We start from the raw sequence: 21,506 nt of genomic DNA on the forward strand, positions 1-21,506 counted from the left end.
CCCTTGTAAACAATCTCTCTCCATGTTTCCTGTTGGCTCCTTTAGGTCCTGGAAGGCCACACTGAGCTCACCCTGGAGCCCTCTATTCCTCAGGCTGAACAATCCCAATTCTCTCAGCCTTTCCTTAGAGGTGCAGCTCCATCCCTCTGATAAGTTGGTGGCCTCCTCTGGACATGCTGTGTCTGCAAAACACCCTCAGCTGCCCCTCAGCAGCTACATGTGGACAGGCTGGATTTTAGGGAAGGGTTCTTTCCCCAGAGGGTGCTGGGCACTGCCCAGGCTCCCCAGCCTGGGATTTTGGGGGAGCTGTATCAAAAATCCCTGTGGGTACCTCCCAGCTCAGGACACTCCATGATATTCCCTGCTATGAAATCACCCCTTTGTCATCTTCCTGCTCTGTGGGATGCAGAAGCAGCAGGAGCTGCCTGGCAGAATCCCTGCCCTGCTCCCCTGTACCTGGATGGAGCCATTGTGGGCAATGATCTGGTTCTTCATCTCCTCATTCCACAGGCCCCTCTCTGTGAGATCCTTCAGCAGGTGGGGATTCACAACCTGACAGGGGCAGAAAAAAAGGTTTTTAAATGGTTGAACAAGATCCTGCACATCCTGACAGACTCTCACCCCTGGAAGTGTTCCAGGCAAGGCTGAACAGGGCTTGGAGCAGCCCTTGGTATAGTGGGAGGTGTCCCTGCCCATGGAGGGGCTGAATCATCTTTAAGGTCCCTCCAAACCATTCTGGGATTCTGCTGGACATGGCAATAGAAAGGGGGCTGTGTGGAACTGCCCTGCATGAGGAACTCCAAAAGATGGAAAAGGAGAGATCTTGCTGCTGCAGGGCCTCTGGCCACAGTGTAAAGAAGTCCCTAAAGAAGGGTGTCAACAGTCAGGACTGTGTAAGGAGGGGAAAGAGCAGAACAGGGGCAGGCTGAGTACTGGGAGGAAAACACAACCCCTTTTCCTGCTAGGACTGGGGTTCTGCTCCCCAGCCCTACACAGGGAGGCAGGGCAGTGATCCTCCTGTTCCTCCCCACTCCTGTCTGGGGTGACCCTGCAGCCAGGAGCATTGGAGAGCACTGAGACACCCCAGAGGGGATGGGCACACCTCCCCTTGTCTCCAGAGGGGTCTTTGCCAAATCCAGCCTCCAGAACTCACTTGTTTCACTCCCTTTCCCAGCTGACAGACCCCTCTGAGCCTCTGGAGCTCTGCCACAGCCCCTTCAGACCCTCCACTGCTTCCCAGCTTGTTCTCAGCTACCCTCCCCATGTCCCTTCCATGACATCACCAACCCCCTCAGCACTTATTCCTGCAGAACACAAGGGGTTTTTCCCAGACAAAGCAGCACTCATTTATAATTGACCTCTGGTGACAGTGGAACACACAGAGCTGGACTCCTGCAGCACCCAGTGCTCCAGGTGCTGGCACACAAACTTCCAGCTGAACTGAGTGCCCAGGTGTGTCTTCCTCAGGCATAAAAGAGCAGGGCAGAGCCCCCCCTCCCCCCAGGGCTCACCTGGAACTCCCCTGAGAGCACCCTGCGAGTGTAGATGTTGCTGGTGTAGGGCTCGATGGACTCGTTGTTGCCCAGGATCTGGGCAGTGGAGGCTGTTGGCATGGGGGAAATGAGCAGGCTGTTCCTGACACCATACCTGGGGACAACAGGCACAGTCAGGCAGCTGCAGCCAAGGGACACAGGGCAGCAAAGAACAGGAACAGCCCTGGGAAATCTGGATGACCTGCAAAGCCTCACAGGGCAAAGGGAAGCACCCCTCAGCTGGCACTGTGGGTCAAGTGCAAGTGCAATTAGTGGAAGTGCAATTAGTGCTCTGCTCTTCTAATCTTTCATCAGAGGCTTTTCCCAATGATGCAGTCATGGGATGGGGTGCAGGAAGACAATCTACCAGGCACTGCACATGCACAGCCCTGAGGCAGAGCTGAACCAGCAGCCCATGAGGCTGAAACCTCTCCACACACAGGACAGGGGACAGATTTACCACATTTAAAAATTAGAGCCAAACAGACTGAATTAGTCCATGACAGGCACTTCACACTTCAGTGACTCCTGTCTGCAGGATGTTCAAGGCTCAGCTTTTCCCTGGCAGCAGGCAAGAGCCCCCAAGGCCAGCTCATGGTTCACTCCTCACAATGTTTGTTTAATGGGAGCACAAATCCTCTGCTGCATGCATCCAAAATGGAATTAGAGCTCAGCAAAAGAGTGAGGGTGGGCTCCTTGGCCTGGGAAGGACAAAAATGAAAGCAAGCCACCCAAAAAACAGCACAGAGGAAAAATCTGCTGGGGTGGAGGGAAAACCTGGGGCTGTTTTCACACTTGGACCATGCCTTTAGTTCTCAGTGGACAGAACACAGCAAATCCATATCCAGAGCCAGGCTGGATGGGGCTGGAGCAGCCTGGGGCAGTGGGAGGTGTCCCTGCCATGGCAAGGGTGGCACTGGGTCCTTCCCACCCAAACCAGTCTGGGTTTTATCTGACATCTACTACAAACCCTGCAGGGATACTCACTTGGCAATCTTCTCCTTCAAAGCTTTCCAGTCCCAGAGGTCAGAGGGGGTGACATTCCACATGTCATACTGAAGGATCTGAGGAACACAGTTTAGTCCAGATTAGAGAGGGCACTCTTTTCACCATGTTTTATAAATCCCATTGAAAACAGACCTGTAATTTCTCTTAATTCTTCTCTCCAATTAGATCTCAGTGAAGCTCTGGCATGACCTCACAACCACTCCATCTTGTGACTGCTCTAGGGCACAGCCAGCACAGGCTGAGTCTTGTCTTTTCTAATCAGAGAATCCCAGAATATCCTGAGCTGGGAGGGACCCCCAGGGATCACCCAGTCCCACCTGCACTGCCCAGACCCCCCAAAATCCCAGCCTGGGCATCCCTGGCAGCTCCTGGAGCTCTGGCAGCCTCAGGGCCATGCCCATTCCCTGGGGAGCCTGGGCAGTGCCAGCACCCTCTGAGTGAAGCAGATTGCCCTAAAATGCAGCTGAGGCTGCCCTGGGGCAGCTGCAGGCCCTGTTGCTGTCCCTGTGCCAGAGCAGAGATGGGAGCTGTCCCTGCAGGGAGCTCTGACATCAGGCTGCTCCTGGCTGCACTGACCAAGGGACCTCGTGCGGCCCCTCCAGACCCTTCCCCAACCCCCTGCCCCTCCTCTGGACCCTCCTGACACCCAAAACTGTTCCCAGCACTGGAGGTGAGGCTGGGTGGGATAATCCCTGCTCAGGTGTGCTGGGTTGGTGTGCCCAGCAATGTGTGTTCTGTCCCCAGGTGGGGCAGTGCCCCTGATCTCCTGGCACATATTCTCTGCTCATGGGCCATCTTTAAACCAGCTGGGCAATCATCTTTATCTTCCCACAGCCCATCCTCCCTCCAGGAGATATCTCCTCTTCATGGCCACTGAGTCCCAGGGCATGGCTGAGAAAATTCCATCATCCCACTGGGAGATGCTCCAGCCAGGGCAGGAGCCAAGCCTTTCCTACCCAGAGAAAAACTGACATTTGGACACCAGGGAACCTTCTTCCCACTGCATTCCAGAGGAAAACCAGAGCCTTGCACATCATCCCTGGAGCTTCAGAGGAAACTGCACCTTCTCCAGGAGCACTGCTCCAGCTGAGCCACATCTGCCCCTGCAGGAGGATGCAGCACCATGGAATGGGACTGTGCCACCACCCTGACTGACTGACTGTGCCAGCTTGGATTCTGACTCTGGCAGGGTTGGGATTGTTCTGTGTAATGCTGCATTGCTATTTGAATTGTCCTAGGAAAAAACTGTTATTCCTAATTCCCATCTCTTTGTCTGAGAGGCCCTTAATTTCAAAAATATAATAATAATTTGGAGGGAGGGGGTTTACATTGTCCATTTCAAAGAGAAGCTCCTACCTTTAATGGCAGATCCCTGTCCTCCAAGCCAGGGTATCAGGCTGGCAATGCTGGTGTCCCCAAGACAGGGATGTCCCCCCTGGCTCAGACCCCAGTCCCCATGAGGCAGGTCCCTGCAGCAGCCCAGGCACAGGCTCAGCTCTGCAGAGCCTCCCCTTGGCAGCCCCTGGCACTCACCCCCCTGCTGACTGGGGAGCCCTCGTAGCTGTGGTAGGGGCCCTGCTCCCTGGCCAGCTCACAGCTGGCCTCCAGGGCCCCGTAGTAGATGGTCTCAAAGATGTGCTGGTTGAGGAGCTGGGCCTGGGGGCTCTCAAAGGGGAACCTCATCAGGATGAAGGCGTCAGCCAGGCCCTGCACGCCAATGCCAATGGGGCGGTGCCGCCGGTTGGAGCGCTCGGCCTGCGGGGACAGGGCAGTGACACACAGGGACACAGTGACACAGAGTGACAGAGAGTGACACAGAGTGACACTCACAGAGTGACTCACAGTGACACAGAGTGACAGAGAGTGACAGAGAGTGACACTCACAGAGTGACTCACAGTGACACACCATGACAGAGTGACACTCACAGAGTGACACACAGGGACAGAGAGTGACACAGAGAGACACTCACAGAGTGACACAGTGACACACAGGGACACAGTGACACAGAGTGACAGAGTGACACAGAGTGACACACAGAGTGACTCACAGTGACACACAGTGACAGAGTGACACTCACAGAGTGACACACAGTGACACACAGGGACAGAGAGTGACAGAGAGTGACACTCACAGAGTGACTCACAGGGACAGACAGAGACACTCACAGAGTGACACACAGTGACACAGAGTGACAGAGAGTGACAGAGAGTGACACAGAGTGACACACAGAGTGACACTCACAGAGTGACACAGTGACACAGAGTGACACAGAGTGACACTCACAGAGTGACACACAGAGTGACACAGAGTGACACACAGTGACAGAGTGACACTCACAGAGTGACACAGAGTGACACAGAGTGACACACAGGGACAGAGAGAGACACTCACAGAGTGACACACAGTGACACAGAGAGACACTCACAGAGTGACACACAGTGAGACAGTGACACACAGGGACACAGTGACACAGAGTGACAGAGAGTGACACAGAGTGACACTCACAGAGTGACTCACAGTGACACACCATGACAGAGTGACACTCACAGAGTGACACACAGTGACACAGAGTGACACACAGAGTGACACAGAGTGACACTCAGAGTGACACACAGTGACACAGAGTGACAGAGAGAGACACTCACAGAGTGACACAGAGTGACACACAGAGTGACACACAGTGACGCACAGAGTGACACAGTCACACAGAGTGACACACAGTCACTCACCCAGTCACACCCAGTCACACCCAGAATCACTCACCCAGTCACACCCAGAGCCACCCAATGAGTCACCCACCCAGTCACCCACCGAGTCACCCACCCAGTCACCCACCGAGTCACCCACCCAGTCACCCACCGAGTCACCCACCCAGTCACCTGGAGGGGAAACCAGCCTGGAGGGGCTCTGAAACAGCACAGAGTCACCTCAGCACAGCTGGGGGACAAAGCCAGCCTGGAGGGGCTCTGGGGACAAAAGCTGCTGCTGCAACATGCTGTGAGCTCTGCATCCACACACCTTCCACCTTGTCACTGCCTGCTGAGACCCAGACTGAGCTTGTCAGAGCTTAGCACAGACTGACTGTTTAAGCCAGCAAAGCAGCCAGGATTTAGAAGTGAACACTCAGCACATGCTGATAAATGAAGACATTCAATAGAGCAGAACCACTGATGTTGGAAAATCCCTCTGAGCCAAGTCCAACTGTTCCCCAGCAGTGCCAAGGCCACCACTGACCATGTCCCAGGTGCCACACCCACACAGATATCAAATCCCCTCCAGGGATGAGCACTTCACTACTGCCCTGGGCAGTCTGCCAGGGCTGCACAGCACTTTCCACTGAGAAATTTTCCCTAATGTTCAATTTGAACCTCCCCTGACACAGGCTGAGGCCATTTCCCCATGTCCTTTTCTCCTTGCTCTCTGGGAGCAGAGCCTGGCCCCCACCTGGCTGCCCCTCCTGTCAGGGAGTTGTAAAAACCAACCAACATGAGTTACACTTCCTCAGGATCTTTCCAGGATCCTTGTTTCTGTTCCACTTCCCACTCTGTTCCTAGTGCTGCTCTGTGCTCACACATGAAAAAATTCCAGTTTCAGAATCAGAGTGGGAAACTTTCCTACAACTGCTTCACTATAGAACTGCTCTGGGCTGAAGCTCAGGCAGGCACTGACAGGTCCCACCTGGGAACAGGTGGTTCACAGAGCTCCCCTGTGATTCCTCATGTCCCAGACTGCTATGGGATTGCTCTGGGCAGAGCTCAGCCCTGCCCCAGCCCAGCACTCACCTCTGGCACAGGGTAGTAGTTGATGTCAATGATTTTGTTGAGGTTTCTGACGATGACCTTGGTGACCTCAGCCAGCTTCTTGAAGTCATAGGTGTGCTCAGGGGTCACATACATGTTCAGGGCAATGGAGGCCAGGTTACACACAGCCACCTGTGGGCAGGGACAGGGAATCACTGAGAACAGACCAAGAACACACAGCTCTGCCCCAAACTGCACAGAAACACCCTGCCAGCCTGGCAAAGTGCACCCCTTGGTCCTCTGGCATGGCAGAAGGTAATGCCAGTTCAGGAAAGTTCAGTAGAAATTGGTATGACCAGAGAAATCCTGCCCTGGTCAGTCCTGGAAACCATCCTCAGACAGGGTCTGGGATGGAAGACATTTTCAAGCCTGATCTGTTCCTTGTTGCTTCCCTTTGAAGGGTGTCTTGTGCCATCCCAAATCCTCCACACAGTGGGGAGGGAGCCCACAGTCAGTGGAAGAGCTGTGAGCACCCGTGTCGAGTTTCCCATCTGCCTGTTCCCCTCCCCAAGCAGCAGCCAGACATCCCAGAGAGCTGCTGGCAGCACTCCCAGCTCCCTCCTGCACCCACCTCCTCCTTGCTGGTGTATTCCACAATCTCTGTGCACAGGTTGCTGCACTTGATGGTGCCCAGGTTCTGCTGGTTGCTCTTCCTGTTGCAGGAGTCCTTGTAGAGCATGTAGGGGGTGCCAGTCTCAGTCTGGGACTCGATGATGGCGTACCAGAGCTGCTGAGCCTTCACCACCCTGCGCACGCGGCCCTGCCGCTCGTAGCTGTGACACAGGGGACAGGCTGAGCCAGAGCCAGGGTACCAAAACAGCCAGAGCCAGGGCACAGCAACAGCCAGAGCCAGGGTACCAGAACAGCCAGAGCCCAGGGTACAGCAACAGCCAGAGCCAGGGCACAGAACAGCCAGAGCCCAGGGCAGCAGAACAGCCAGAGCCAGGATACAGCAACAGCCAGAGCCAGGGCACAGCAACAGCCAGAGCCCAGGGCAGCAGAACAGTCAGAGCCAGGGCAACAGAACAGCCAGAGCCCAGGGTACAGCAACAGCCAGAGCCCAGGGCAGCAGAACAGCCAGAGCCCAGGGCACCAGAACAGTCAGAGCCAGGGCAACAGAACAGCCAGAGCCCAGGGTACAGCAACAGCCAGAGCCCAGGGTACCAGAACAGCCAGAGCCCAGGGTACCAGAACAGCCAGAGCCAGGGTACCAGAACAGCCAGAGCCCAGGGTACAGCAACAGCCAGAGCCAGGGTACCAGAACAGCCAGAGCCCAGGGTACAGCAACAGCCAGAGCCCAGGGTACAGCAACAGCCAGAGCCAGGGTACCAGAACAGCCAGAGCCCAGGGTACCAGAATAGCCAGAGCCAGGGCACAGAACAGCCAGAGCCCAGGGTACCAGAACAGCCAGAGCCAGGGTACAGCAACAGCCAGAGCCAGGGCACAGCAACAGCCAGAGCCCAGGGCAGCAGAACAGCCAGAGCCCAGGGCAGCAGAACAGCCAGAGCCCAGGGCAGCAGAACAGTCAGAGCCCAGGGCACCAGAACAGTCAGAGCCAGGGCAACAGAACAGCCAGAGCCCAGGGTACAGCAACAGCCAGAGCCAGGGCACAGCAACAGCCAGAGCCCAGGGTACAGCAACAGCCAGAGCCAGGGCACAGCAACAGCCAGAGCCCAGGGTACAGCAACAGCCAGAGCCCAGGGTACCAGAACAGCCAGAGCCAGGGCACAGCAACAGCCAGAGCCAGGGCACAGCAACAGCCAGAGCCCAGGGCACAGCAACAGCCAGAGCCAGGGCACAGCAACAGCCAGAGCCAGGGCACAGCAACAGCCAGAGCCCAGGGCACAGCAACAGCCAGAGCCAGGGCACAGCAACAGCCAGAGCCCAGGGCACAGCAACAGCCAGAGCCAGGGCACAGCAACAGCCAGAGCCCAGGGCACAGCAACAGCCAGAGCCAGGGCACAGCAACAGCCAGAGCCCAGGGTACAGCAACAGCCAGAGCCCAGGGCACAGCAACAGCCAGAGCCAGGGCACAGCAACAGCCAGAGCCCAGGGCACAGCAACAGCCAGAGCCCAGGGCACAGCAACAGCCAGAGCCCAGGATACAGCAACAGCCAGAGCCCAGGGCAGCAGAACAGCCAGAGCCCAGGGTACCAGAACAGCCAGAGCCAAGGCAACAGAACAGCCAGAGCCCAGGGTACAGCAACAGCCAGAGCCCAGGATACAGCAACAGCCAGAGCCCAGGGCAGCAGAACAGCCAGAGCCCAGGGTACCAGAACAGCCAGACCCAGGGCAACAGAACAGCCAGAGCCCAGGGTACAGCAACAGCCAGAGCCAGGGTACCAGAACAGCCAGAGCCCAGGGTACCAGAACAGCCAGAGCCAGGGTACCAGAACAGCCAGAGCCCAGGGTACAGCAACAGCCAGAGCCCAGGGTACCAGAACAGCTAGAGCCAGGGCACAGCAACAGCCAGAGCCCAGGGTACAGCAACAGCCAGAGCCCAGGGCACCAGAACAGCCAGAGCCAGGGCAACAGAACAGCCAGAGCCCAGGGTACCAGAACAGCCAGAGCCCAAGGTACAGCAACAGCCAGAGCCAGGGCACAGAACAGCCAGAGCCCAGGGCACAGCAACAGCCAGAGCCCAGGGTACCAGAACAGCCAGAGCCCAGGGTACAGCAACAGCCAGAATCCAGGGTACAGCAACAGCCAGAGCCAGGGCACAGCAACAGCCAGAGCCCAGGGTACCAGAACAGCCAGAGCCAGGGCACAGCAACAGCCAGAGCCAGGGTACCAGAACAGCCAGAGCCCAGGGCACAGCAACAGCCAGAGCCCAGGGCAGCAGAACAGCCAGAGCCCAGGGCACAGCAACAGTCAGAGCCCAGGGCACCAGAACAGTCAGAGCCAGGGCACAGCAACAGCCAGAGCCCAGGGTAGCAGCAAACCCTACAGCTCCTGGGGCCTGGGGCAGCCAAGGCCCTGCTGGCTGCTGAGCCCCTGTGCTGGGTTGGTGTGCCCAGCAATGTGTGTTCTGTCCCCAGGTGGGGCAGTGCCCCTGATCTCCTGGCACATATTCTCTGCTCATGGGCCATCTTTAAACCAGCTGGGCAATCATCTTTATCTTCCCACAGCCCATCCTCCCTCCAGGAGATATCTCCTGTTCATGGCCACTGAGTCCCAGGGCATGGCTGAGAAAATTCCATCATCCCACTGGGAGATGCTCCAGCCAGGGCAGGAGCCAAGCCTTTCCTACCCAGAGAAAAACTGACATTTGGACACCAAGGAACCTTCTTCCCACTGCATTCCAGAGGAAAACCAGAGCCTTGCACATCATCCCTGGAGCTTCAGAGGAAACTGCCCCTTCTCCAGGAGCACTGCTCCAGCTGAGCCACATCTGCCCCTGCAGGAGGATGCAGCACCATGGAATGGGACTGTGCCACCACCCTGACTGACTGACTGTGCCAGCTTGGATTCTGACTCTGGCAGGGTTGGGATTGTTCTGTGTAATGCTGCATTGCTATTGGAATTGTCCTAGGAAAGAACTGTTATTGCTAATTCCCATCTCTTTGTCTGAGAGCCCCTTAATTTCAAAAATCATAATTTGGAGTAGGGGGTTTACACTGTGCATTTCAAAGAGAAGCTCCTGCCTTTATTTGCAGATACCTGTCCTTCAACCCAGAACAACCTCACAGCAGGGCAGCCCCACTGTCATTGTTTAAGGGAAGCAAATCTTCCCCCACAGTAATCCCTCACAAAGCCATGGAGTGCTCAGGGTGGGGATTGCTGCAGGATGTCCCTCTGACAGGGACACTGTCCCTCTACCAGGCTAAAATGGTCACTCACAGCTCCACCCTGACAGGTCACAGTGTGAGGGACACACCCCCATCCTCACATCTTTATTAAGCTGACAATGAGCCCAGTGACCAGCTGGGAGCCCCATCCCAAGGGGCAGCTTGCCCTTGTTGTTCAGATGCACTTGAGCTGCTTGGAGAACCAGGTGTCACCCAGAGATCTGTCCTAGAGAGACTCCATGTGCCCAATAAAATGATTTTAAAGGATTTGGACTAATTACATTTTAAATACTTAGAGTGGAGATGTCATCTCTAAGCATGGCAGGGCTCACAAACTTGAGAAAAATGCCCTGGATCCCACGGGACACAGACAGCTTTAGGAGAGGATGGCACCATTTACAGGTCTGCTCACTCCTCTTACCTCTCATAGAGCTTCTCAAATTCCTCTCCCCAGACATCATCCAGGCCAGGACACTCATTTGGGCACATTAAAGACCAGTCCTGTAAAGGGGAAAAATATTCAGAGGAAATCTTCAGGCACTCTGTTGGTTAGAGCTGCCCCTGGATCCCTGGCAATGTCCCAGGCCAGGCTGGACCTGGGGCTGGAGCAGCTGGGACAGTGGGAGGTGTCCCTGCCATGGCAGGGGATGGCACTGGATGAGTTTTAACATCCCCCCCAAGCCAAACCAGTCCAGGATTCTGTGAAATACAAGCAGGCATAAGAGGAACAATTTACTGAGAAATGTTAATGCTTTAAGGAAACCCCAGAGCCATGGGCTGTAAGATGAAGCCCTAAAGCAAAACACTGAGCTGGAGCTGTCCAGCTCCATTCTCCACCTGCACAGCCAAGTTCTCAAGGTGCAGCAGCTCTTGCAGGAAGGAACAAGGAGCAAAGCAGCTCTGCAGCCCTTCCTGAGCCCCTCCCAGGGCTGCTCACCTGCTCCTCCACCACCAGACCATTCCTGTGCCAGCCAAGTTCTCACCTGGTTGGTTTCCACCCGCTTCATGAAAAGATCAGGGATCCAGAGAGCAAAGAACAGGTCCCTGGCTCGCTGCTCCTCCTTCCCTGTGTTCTTCTTCAAGTCCAGGAACTCAAAGATGTCCAAGTGCCAGGGCTCCAGGTAGATGGCAAAAGCCCCAGGTCTCTGGGACAAGGAACACAATCTGGATCAGAACAAACTGTCCTTGGAAAGAAACCTGCTGCCCTTCTCCTGAGTGCCCACAGCACCCCAAAACAGCTGGTAACAGGGGGGCAACATCAGAAAGCAACATGAGGGGAAAAAATGTCCTTTTGTGATTTTGTGCCACCCATAACCAGTCCATCAGCTCCCTGCTGCTGATGGCACAACCCTTCTGGGTTGGGTTGTTGTGGCCAGCAATGTGTGTTCTGTCCTCATTTGCTGAAGCCAGGTGGACTAATGATTTCCTGATCTCCTGGCACATATTCTCTGCTCATGGGCCATCTTTAAACCAGCTGGGCAATCATCTTTATCTTCCCACAACCCATCCTCCCTCCAGGAGATATCTCCTGTTCATGGCCACTGAGTCCCAGGGCATGGCTGAGAAAATTCCATCATCCCACTGGGAGATGCTCCAGCCAGGGCAGGAGCCAAGCCTTTCCTACCCAGAGAAAAACTGACATTTGGACACCAAGGAACCTTCTTCCCACTGCATTCCAGAGGAAAACCAGAGCCTTGCACATCATCCCTGGAGCTTCAGAGGAAACTGCCCCTTCTCCAGGAGCACTGCTCCAGCTGAGCCACATCTGCCCCTGCAGGAGGATGCAGCACCATGGAATGGGACTGTGCCACCACCCTGACTGACTGACTGTGCCAGCTTGGATTCTGACTCTGGCAGGGTTGGGATTGTTCTGTGTAATGCTGCATTGCTATTTGAATTGTCCTAGGAAAGAACTGTTATTCCTAATTCCCATCTCTTTGTCTGAGAGCCCCTTAATTTCACAATTATAATAATAATTTAGAGGGGTGTGTTTTAGATTCTCCATTTCAAAGAACAGCTCCTGCCTGTATTTGCAGACCCCTGTCCCTCACTCCAGGCCATTTTCCCAGTGTGGAGGCTGCCCCAGCTCCCTGCTGGAGCTCAGTGCAGTACCTTGTTCCCCCCCTGATCCACGTAGCGCGCGGTGTTGTTGTACACCCTCAGCATGGGAACCAGCCCGTTGGAATTCCCGTTGGTCTGCAGAGATACAAAAAACCATCAGTAAATATCTGCCTGCAGGGCATTAAATACCTGCCCTGCACTCCCTGTGGGTCCTCCCTCAGCCTGCAGAGCTCTTACAATGATCACCACCACGTATTTCTAGTCCCTTCCCCACACTTTTTCTGATAAAAATGTATATATCAGCTCCATATCCCAGAGTTAATAAAATGTCCCTCCCAGCTTCTTTCCCACACATTATGTCACCTACAGGCTTGCAGGGTTTGTCACACTGTGCCAAGAAACCCCAAACACAGATGGTCTGGGGCAGTTAGAGACAGAAAAGCAAAGGGCTGGTGCACAAGTCTCTGGGCATATCCTAGACTGCTAGCAGATAAACTCTGGAATTGTCTGACCAAACAATGGAATGAGATCCTCTTTTTGGAAAGGTTTCTTTTGCATTTTCAGTTCTTTTTTCTTCTGCCAGAGTTGGGATTACTTGCTCAAGAGAGGGAATTTCTTGTTCAGATTCAGATGTTTATTCATTTTTATCTATGTTCAGTGAGTTCTACAGCACTTTTAGGTAACAAGCTAAAAATGGTGATGTATCTCTTTTTCTACAAGGCCTCTTAAGGGCTAATCTGTCCAATTAAGAATGAACACCTAAATTATTTTTACTTTTAACCCAATAAACAAACACTTGTGACCAGCAATGGGAGTTTTCCATCCAATTACAAAATATCACCCAGACCCAATAAGAACAAGGTGAAGCAGAAAGGAATCTCTGCCCTAAACCCTCCATGTTGCCTTCCATGCATATTTTAAGACCTTAGATTCTAAATTTTCCACCATGTAATATTGCACACTTCTATTCAAACTACACAGCCATGATCCCAGCTCTATCATTCAGTTTTGGAAGCTTCTCCAGGCCAAAAGCAGTATTTTCTTGGGGGTCAGTGCCTGTCAGCACAGAAAGCCCAAAACTCTCAGTACCCACAGTTCCAACAGGTTTCCATTAGGAATCCAAAACACAGAGGAAAACAAACCTTCCTGCCTTAGGCAAAGGACAAGGGAGGTTCAGTGCTGTGTGAACTGAGTGAGTGAGAGGCACCACTGGATTGGCATGTCCTGGGAGCAGCAGCAGTGTCCCTGCGCTGGCACTGACCCCAGCAGTGTCCCTGTGCTGGCACTGACCCCAGCAGTGTCCCTGTGCTGGCACTGACCCCAGCAGTGTCACTGTCCCTGTGCTGGGCACTGACCCCAGCAGTGTCCCTGCCCCTGGCACTCTCCCCAGCAGTGTCCCTGTCCCTGTCCCTATCCCAGGCAGTGTCCCTGCCCCTGGCACTCTCTCCAGCAGTGTCCCTGTCCCTGTCCCTATCCCAGGCAGTGTCCCTGCCCCTGGCACTCTCTCCAGCAGTGTCCCTGTCCCTGTCCCTGTCCCAGGCAGTGTCCCTGCCCCTGGCACTCACCCCAGCAGTGTCCCTGTCCCTGTCCCAGGCAGTGTCCCTGCCCCTGGCACTCACCCCAGCAGTGTCCCTGTCCCTGTCCCTATCCCAGGCAGTGTCCCTGCCCCTGGCACTCTCTCCAGCAGTGTCCCTGTCCCTGTCCCAGGCAGTGTCCCTGCCCCTGGCACTCACCCCAGCAGTGTCCCTGTCCCTGTCCCAGGCAGTGTCCCTGCCCCTGGCACTCTCTCCAGCAGTGTCCCTGTCCCTATCCCAGGCAGTGTCCCTGCCCCTGGCACTCACCCCAGCAGTGTCCCTGTCCCTGTCCCTATCCCAGGCAGTGTCCCTGCCCCTGGCACTCACCCCAGCAGTGTCCCTGTCCCTGTCCCAGGCAGTGTCCCTGCCCCTGGCACTCACCCCAGCAGTGTCCCTGTCCCTGTCCCTATCCCAGGCAGTGTCCCTGCCCCTGGCACTCTCTCCAGCAGTGTCCCTGTCCCTGTCCCAGGCAGTGTCCCTGCCCCTGTCCCAGGCAGTTTCCCTGCCCCTGGCACTCACCCCAGCAGTGTCCCTGTCCCTGTCCCAGGCAGTGTCCCTGTCCCTGGCACTCACCCCAGCAATGTAGCTGCCTGTGGCACGGATGCAGCTGACAGCCAGGCCAATGCCCCCAGCAGACTTGGAGATGAGGGCACACTGCTTCAGGGTGTCGTAGATGCCCTCAATGCTGTCGTCCTTCATGCACAGCAGGAAGCAGCTGAAGGAAACAAATGGTTTCAGTGGGAAAAGATGGGAAGGAAAAATCCTACTAATTGTTTCACCAAGCAGCAAAACCAGGGCAAACATGGCATGTTCAGTGTGCTCCACAGGTGTGGTGGAATAAAGGACAAAATAGAACCACCATGAGCAATACTTGTACTGCTGATACCTCTGCTATCAAACATTTTTAACCATACAATTGTGGAATACTCTGAGCTGGAAGGGACCCACAGGGATCAGAGTCCAATTTCTGGCCCTGCAGAACCCCAGCCTGGGCATCCCTGGCAGCTCCTGGAGCTCTGGCAGCCTCGGGGATGTGCCCATTCCCTGGGGAGCCTGGGGGAAGAACCTTCTCCCAATACATTGATACAAACCTTTATAAAATATCATCCTTTTCCTGATACATAGGATATCAAAACCTATCAGTTATACTTGCTGCTTTTAGAAAAGAATTACCAGGATTCATTTGGTAACCTGCAGCACACTATACACACCAAGAACTTCCCAACATCACACAGCCATGCAGAGGTTTCCATCATCTCTAGAGTTAACACAAACCTGGCTATTCTCCCCAAAGACAGCTAAAACTCAATGCAGCTGCTGAAAACATAACACACAGACAGAGCTGCTGAGTTCAGGTATCAGCAGCTGTGTCCCCAAGCCCTCCCCAGGCCAGGACAGCAGAGCACCTGGAGAGCTGGGGGCGGCAGGTGCCCGCGTTGAAGAGCGTGGGCGAGGCGTGCGTGAACCAGCGCTCCGACAGCAGGTTGTAGGTCTCGATGGCGGCCTCGATGTCGCTCTTGTGGATGCCCACAGACACCCTCATCAGCATGTGCTGGGGCCGTTCAGCCACTGCAGGGACAGCACAGGGGCTGCAGGGACCCCACAGGGGCTGCAGGGACCCACAGCCCAGCCCTGCACTGCAGGGACAGCACAGGGGCTGCAGGGACCCCACAGGGGCTGCAGGGACCCACAGCCCAGCCCTGCACTGCAGGGACAGCACAGGGGCTGCAGGGACCCCACAGGGGCTGCAGGGACCCACAGCCCAGCCATCCCACCCAGCCACTGCAGGGACAGCTCCCACTGTCCCAGGCTGCTCCAGCCCCAGTGTCCAGCCTGGCCTTGGGCACTGCCAGAGATCCAGGAACAGCCACAGCTGTGCCAGCCCTGCCCACCGTGCCAGGAACAATTCCTGCCCAAGATCCCACCCAGCCCTGCCCTCTGGAACTGGGAACCATTCCCTGTGTCCTGTCCCTCCATTCCCTGTGTCTGTCCCTCCATTCCCTGTGTCTGTCCCTCCATTCCCTGTGTCTGTCCCTCCATTCCCTGTGTCCTGTCCCTCCATTCCCTGTGTCTGTCCCTCCATTCCCTGTGTCCTGTCCCTCCATTCCCTGTGTCTGTCCCTCCATTCCCTGTGTCTGTCCCTCCATTCCCTGTCCTGTCCCCATTCCTGTGTCTCCCTCCATTCCCTGTGTCTGTCCCTCCATTCCCTGTGTCCTGTCCCTCCATTCCCTGTGTCTGTCCCTCCATTCCCTGTGTCTGTCCCTCCATCCCTTGGGAATTGTCTCTCTCCATGTTTCCTGCAGCTCCTTCAGGCCCTGCAAGGCCACACTGAGCTCAGCCAAAGCTTCTCCTGTGCAGGTGAACAATCCCAGCTGTGCCAGCCTTTCCTGCCAGCAGAGCTGCTCCATCCTCTGCTCATCCTGCTGCCTCCTCTGGGCTCTGCAGCAGCTCCAGCTCCTCCCTGGGCTGGGGCAGGGCTGGGGCAGCTCTGCAGGTGGGTTTAGGGTGCCATGGAATCACACAGTGATTGGGTTGGGAGGAACTTGAGTTCTCCAGCCCAACTCCTGCTCCAAGAGCACCAGGCATATTCACTCAGGCCCTCATCCCATCAGGTTTTGAAAAACTCAAGGAACAATCTGCTCCAATGCTCAGCTGCTCTCATGGAAGAGGAGAAAAACCCCCATCTGTATTAACAATTAAATCCAATCAAATATACAGGATCCAATTGTGCTTCAGCTTTATGACATTATAATTAATCTCTGGCCCTTCTGGTGTCCCAAGATATCCCAGCCAAGGGATCACCACTGGCATCACAATACCTAAACTCACCTTCAATTTAATTTAATTTAATTTATATTAACTCAAATTTTTAAAGAAATGCTCAGCACTAGGAACAGCCCTTACCTTTGGAGTTGATTTTCAGCAAGTAGGAGCGTTCCAGAGTCTTTAAAAGAGAGGATGCATTTTAGCAGATAGGCAGATTTGAAATTAAAAAAAAAAAAAAAAAAAACAAACAAAAACATTAACTCCAAACTCAATCATCTCCATACCCCTCATGCCAGGTTTCATCACCCCTGCACTCTGCTCTTCCTCCCTTTATTAGCTTAATGAGGTGATTAATGACTGAAAATACAGAAGTGCACTGATGATTCCAACACTGCTTTGGATTACAGAGCAAGGGCAGGAGGTTCCACACTGCCTTGAACCCACAAGATCTCTGTGGGGTCCCCAGAGCCCCAAACCTGAGTCAGCCCCAAAGCAAAGCAGCACAGCTGAGCTGGGTGTGAGCAGCAGCCCCTGGGGTGGTGTGGGACACATTCCAGCATGGGAGAGGATAAATGTGTGGGATGACACAGAACTGCTCCACTCAACAATGGCAGAAACAAAAACCCCTTCTTTGGCTTACTAAGGATTAGAGTATTTCCTTTAGGAATGGCATCCAGCAACATCCAGTGTGATCTGCTGTGAAACTCAGCCCAACAGTTCAAATATCCCAGCAGCAAGAAAAGCCCAGTTTATCCCACTGGGCAGCTGCTCAGAGCAGCTCCCCTTCACCTTCACAGCCCCACTGATGTCCCCTCTGCCCCAATCCAGACAACCCACAAGCATTCCCAGCCTTCCCAACAGAGGCAGGACTCCTCACCTTAAAGCCAAAGTAGTTGTAGGAGAAGTCTCTGTCATAGATGATGGCAGAGTTCAGGCGCTGGCAGGAAAGAACAGAATTGACTTTACCAGCTGGAAAAGAGCCAGACCTGCTGCATTCCTGGCCCAAAGCTCTGGGCTGTGAGGGGCACCAGGACACAGGAACACAGCAGGAACAGCACTTCCCTCCAAACAACAAAAGCACAGCTTCAACAACCTTCTTTCACTCAGTTTTTGGCTGAATGTACTGAAATCTAATTGGACAACAAGACACAAATCACAGAACCAAAGGACAAAAGGAACTTCCTGCTCGGAACACAGACCTGGAAACTGAACCCAAATCTCTCCTCTCTCTCCTGTGCTGCCTCACTTTGCTCCAGAACAAGGTATTGGTCCTCAAATTAATTACCTGCGCTGATAACAGCAATGCTGCTCACCCAAAAATCCAAATTTAACTACAAAAACATCCACAGAGGAAGAAAACTCCTACATCCCCTCTCACATTCCCCACTCATGGTCTGCACTGGTTTCTGCGTTGGCTTCTTACTCTAATACAAACATGGCTTGCTTAAAAAATAAGAAAAGCAAATTATTTAAGTTTTCAGTGCAACAGTTCAGAAGTGAAACAAACCCCAGTACTCACATCTTTGTTGGCCAGAACTATGTCCAGAGTCTCTTTGGAGATCATGGGGGAGTGCTTCCCATTGTGAGGGTTGATGTAGGTGTAGAGATCCTCCATCACATCTGTGAGGAAAGAAAAGTGAACAGGACATGTGCAGGCCCCTGGGGTTCAGGGATGGACAAGGCAGCAATGCCTGTCCTGGGAAATGACCCCCCCAAATACACCACTGCTCAGCACTGCCAGCCTGAACAACCCACTTCTCTTCCAAATTCTGCCAAAACCCCACTGTAAAAAGTAACAAACGGGGAGGAAAGTGGGTAGAGCCCGATCTCAACCCATCACTTTTCCCACCTTTCCCTCCCTGCAGCTGCTTTTCCTAAATCAGGCCATTCCACTTGCCTGGGGGAACTCGCGGGCTCCCCCCCACAGCATTCCCAGCCAGCCCGGGTCCTCAGGAGCTCCCCCCTGTTAGACTCCCCCATCTGTGAGCTCCCCAGCCCTCCCTGTGTCCCCAGCAGCCGGGGCACCCACCACTGAAGACCTTCTTGGTCTCCTTGTGCAGGTTGGAGACGGCGATGCGCGCGGCCAGGATGGCGTAGTCGGGGTGCTTGGTGGTCAGCGTGGCCGCCGTCTCCGCCGCCAGCGTGTCCAGCTCCACCGTGGTCACCCCGCTGTACAGCCCCTGGATCACCTTCATGGTGATCTGTGCCTGCAGGGGCAAAGCCAGAGCTCAGGGAGCCCCAGGGAGCCAGATCACACAGGGCTCAGTGCTCACAGCACTGCTGTGCATGGGGAAAGCACGATGGAACCAGACTGGAGAGATGGGAATGCTGCCAGGGGGACTGGGGACAAGGGACAGACACAGGGGATGGAGGGACAGACACAGGGAATGGAGGGACAGACACAGGGAATGGAGGGACAGACACAGGCTGCAAGTTCCAGAGGGCAGGACTGGGTGGGATCTTGGGCAGGAATTGTTCCCTGGCAGGGTGGGCAGGGCTGTTTGCAAGAGTTCATGGAATGACAGAGCATCCTGAGCAGGAAGGGGCCCCCAGGGACCCCGAAAGCCCCAGAGGACACGAGCAGGTCAGGGCAGGACTCACAGGATCCACAAAGTCGGAGTTGAGGCCGTAGCAGAGCTTCTGGATGCGTGAGGTGATCTTGTCAAACATCACCCGCTCCTGGCGCCCGTCTGGGGAGGGAACCAGGGGAGTGAGCACCAGGGAACCAGGGGAGCCAGGCAGAACCAGGGAGAACCAGGGAGAACCAGGGAGAATCAGGGAGAACCAGGGGGAACCGGTGAGAACCAGCCCAGCACAGCCTGCCCTTGCCCAGCCCCTCCCGTGGGGATATTCTGTGTGACAATCAGCAGGGACAGCCCGGGTGGGGTACAAGCAAAGGGGAGGTTCCCCTTCCACCCCAGGAATTCCCACCTAAAACTGCACAAAGCCAACTCCCAGGGTGGGACCCTGCACCTCAGCCCGGGGAACCTTTTCCCCTGGCCCAAAGGGGTGGGCAGCGAGCCCAAGCTTCTGCCGTGGGCCCCAGAAGAAGCAGAGGGGTCCCATCGCCCACTCTCGGTGTCTGGGGGGGCTCCCCCAAAGCTGAGGAGAACCCATCCTCCCATCAGAGCTCTCCTAAGCGAGGGGGGGCCCCCCTCTGCTCTCTGTGGGTGCCATGGGTGGGACCCCCAAAGCCACAGGGTGTCTCATAAGGTACCCCCAAAGCCGAGGAGACCCATCCCTCACGGGCCATGAGCGACCCTTCCAAACGGGGCGATTCCCACCTGCTCACCATGCAAGGGACCCCCAAAGCGGAGGGAACTCCACAACGGGGGAGCGACTCCCCTTCGGCTACCGGAGGGACCCCGAAAGATCACACCCTGGGCAGTGCCCCCCATCCCATCCCATCCCATCCCATCCCATCCCATCCCATCCCATCCCATCCCATCCCATCCCATCCCATCCCATCCCATCCCATCCCATCCCATCCCATCCCATCCCATCCCGACACTCGGTACCGCGCCAGGAGCGGGGGGACCCCCAGAGCAGCCCCCGGGCCGGGGGGAGCGCTGCTCACCTCGCTTCACGACGTGCATGGCGGCGGCGGGTGCCCTCAGAGCCTCTCGGAACCTTTCAGTGCCCCCCGGTCCCTCTCGGTGCCCCTCAGTCCCTCTCGATCCCCTCAATCTCTCTCAGTCCCTCTCGATCCCCTCAGCCCCTCTCGATCCCCTCAATCTCTCTCAGTCCCTCTCGATCCCCTCAGTCCCTCTCGATCCCCCTCTCGATCCCCTCAATCTCTCTCAGCCCCTCTCGATCCCCTCACTCCCTCTCGATCCCCCTCTCGATCCCCTCACTCCCTCTCGATCCCCCCCTCGATCCCCCTCAATCTCTCTCAGCCCCTCTCGATCCCCTCACTCCCTCTCGATCCCCCCCTCGATCCCCCTCAATCTCTCTCAGCCCCTCTCGATCCCCTCACTCCCTCTCGATCTCTCCCGCAGCTCCGCGCCCTCCGCTTCCCGCGCCCGCCGCGCGTGCTCCGCCCCGCTGAGGCGCCCGCCGCCATCTTGTCTCCGGGCACGGCTCTCCTGCTCTGCCTCTTTCCCTCCCTGCCGCTCTCCCGGCGCTGCCGGTGGCCGCTGGCGGACACTGATGCCGTCCCTCAGCCTGGTAATTCTCCCCGCTTTCCCGCCGGTAATCGCCGCCCCGCCAGGGAACACCGAGAATCCTGCCCGCTTCAAAGATGGCGGCGCCCGCGCTGCCCGCCCCCCGCCGGGGAAAGAGACAGAGGGACAGGACGGGGCTGAGGGCGCCAAAGACGGAGGCCGCGAAGGGACAAAACACCCTCGTCCTAAAACGCCAAAAGTAATTCGGGTGGTTTTAATTACCCTAAATCAAGGCTCAGGCATGAAATTAAACGTTGGATCCCACCTCGCACCCAGGGAGGTTGTGAAGTCCCCGTTGCAGGAGGTGTCCAAGGAACAACTGCCCAGGAACAACCTGAGGCTCCATTGTGGAGTGCAGCAATGGCCCAGGGCAGAGGAGCAGCAGGGAAAGAGCTGAAATTGCAGAAAGTTCTGTCGCGAATTCAAAAGCAGCAGAGCTGCACCTGCAGAGCTCCAGCCCTGGGACACCAAAACAAGGACAGGGATGTGCTGAGAGAGCCCAGAGCGGGCAGGAGCTGCTGCAGGGCTGGAGAGCTCTGAGCCACACCTGGGGGTGCTCACCTGGGCAGGAGGAGCTGCAGGGAGAGCTCAGAGCCCCTGGAGGGATCCAGGAGAGCTGGAGAGGGACTGGGGACAAGGGACAGGACACAGGGAATGGCTTCAGAGTAGGGTTTGATGGGATATTGGGAATTAGGAATTGTTCCCTGGGAGGGGCTGGGATGGAATTGCCAGAGCAGCTGTGGCTGCCCCTGGATCCCTGGAATGTTCAGTTCCAGGCTGGACACTGGGGCTGGAGCAATGGGACAGTGGGAG

General features: G+C 55.7%; 1 protein-coding gene across 1 annotated transcript in view; it reads right to left on the reverse strand.

The window, feature by feature from the left end:
• RRM1 (ribonucleotide reductase catalytic subunit M1) overlaps positions 1-20,272 on the reverse strand; it is a 31,654-nt gene extending 11,382 nt beyond the window's left edge. The window contains exons 1-17 of the mRNA XM_079312388.1: positions 20,108-20,272; positions 19,132-19,220; positions 18,560-18,737; positions 18,050-18,150; positions 17,408-17,467; positions 16,669-16,708; positions 15,171-15,333; positions 14,338-14,479; positions 12,242-12,325; positions 11,113-11,274; positions 10,551-10,630; positions 6,913-7,114; positions 6,324-6,473; positions 4,074-4,295; positions 2,520-2,596; positions 1,512-1,647; positions 457-552 (exon numbers count right to left, since the gene is read on the reverse strand). Of these exons, the coding sequence (XP_079168514.1) occupies positions 457-552; positions 1,512-1,647; positions 2,520-2,596; positions 4,074-4,295; positions 6,324-6,473; positions 6,913-7,114; positions 10,551-10,630; positions 11,113-11,274; positions 12,242-12,325; positions 14,338-14,479; positions 15,171-15,333; positions 16,669-16,708; positions 17,408-17,467; positions 18,050-18,150; positions 18,560-18,737; positions 19,132-19,220; positions 20,108-20,126 (2,001 nt within the window). The 5' untranslated portion in view covers positions 20,127-20,272. The remainder of the gene's footprint in view (positions 1-456; positions 553-1,511; positions 1,648-2,519; positions 2,597-4,073; positions 4,296-6,323; positions 6,474-6,912; positions 7,115-10,550; positions 10,631-11,112; positions 11,275-12,241; positions 12,326-14,337; positions 14,480-15,170; positions 15,334-16,668; positions 16,709-17,407; positions 17,468-18,049; positions 18,151-18,559; positions 18,738-19,131; positions 19,221-20,107) is intronic.
• Between the last annotated feature and the right edge of the window lie 1,234 nt (positions 20,273-21,506).

This window comes from Erithacus rubecula (genome assembly GCF_903797595.1).
Source record: "Erithacus rubecula genome assembly, chromosome: 1".
Classification (NCBI taxonomy): domain Eukaryota; kingdom Metazoa; phylum Chordata; class Aves; order Passeriformes; family Muscicapidae; genus Erithacus; species Erithacus rubecula.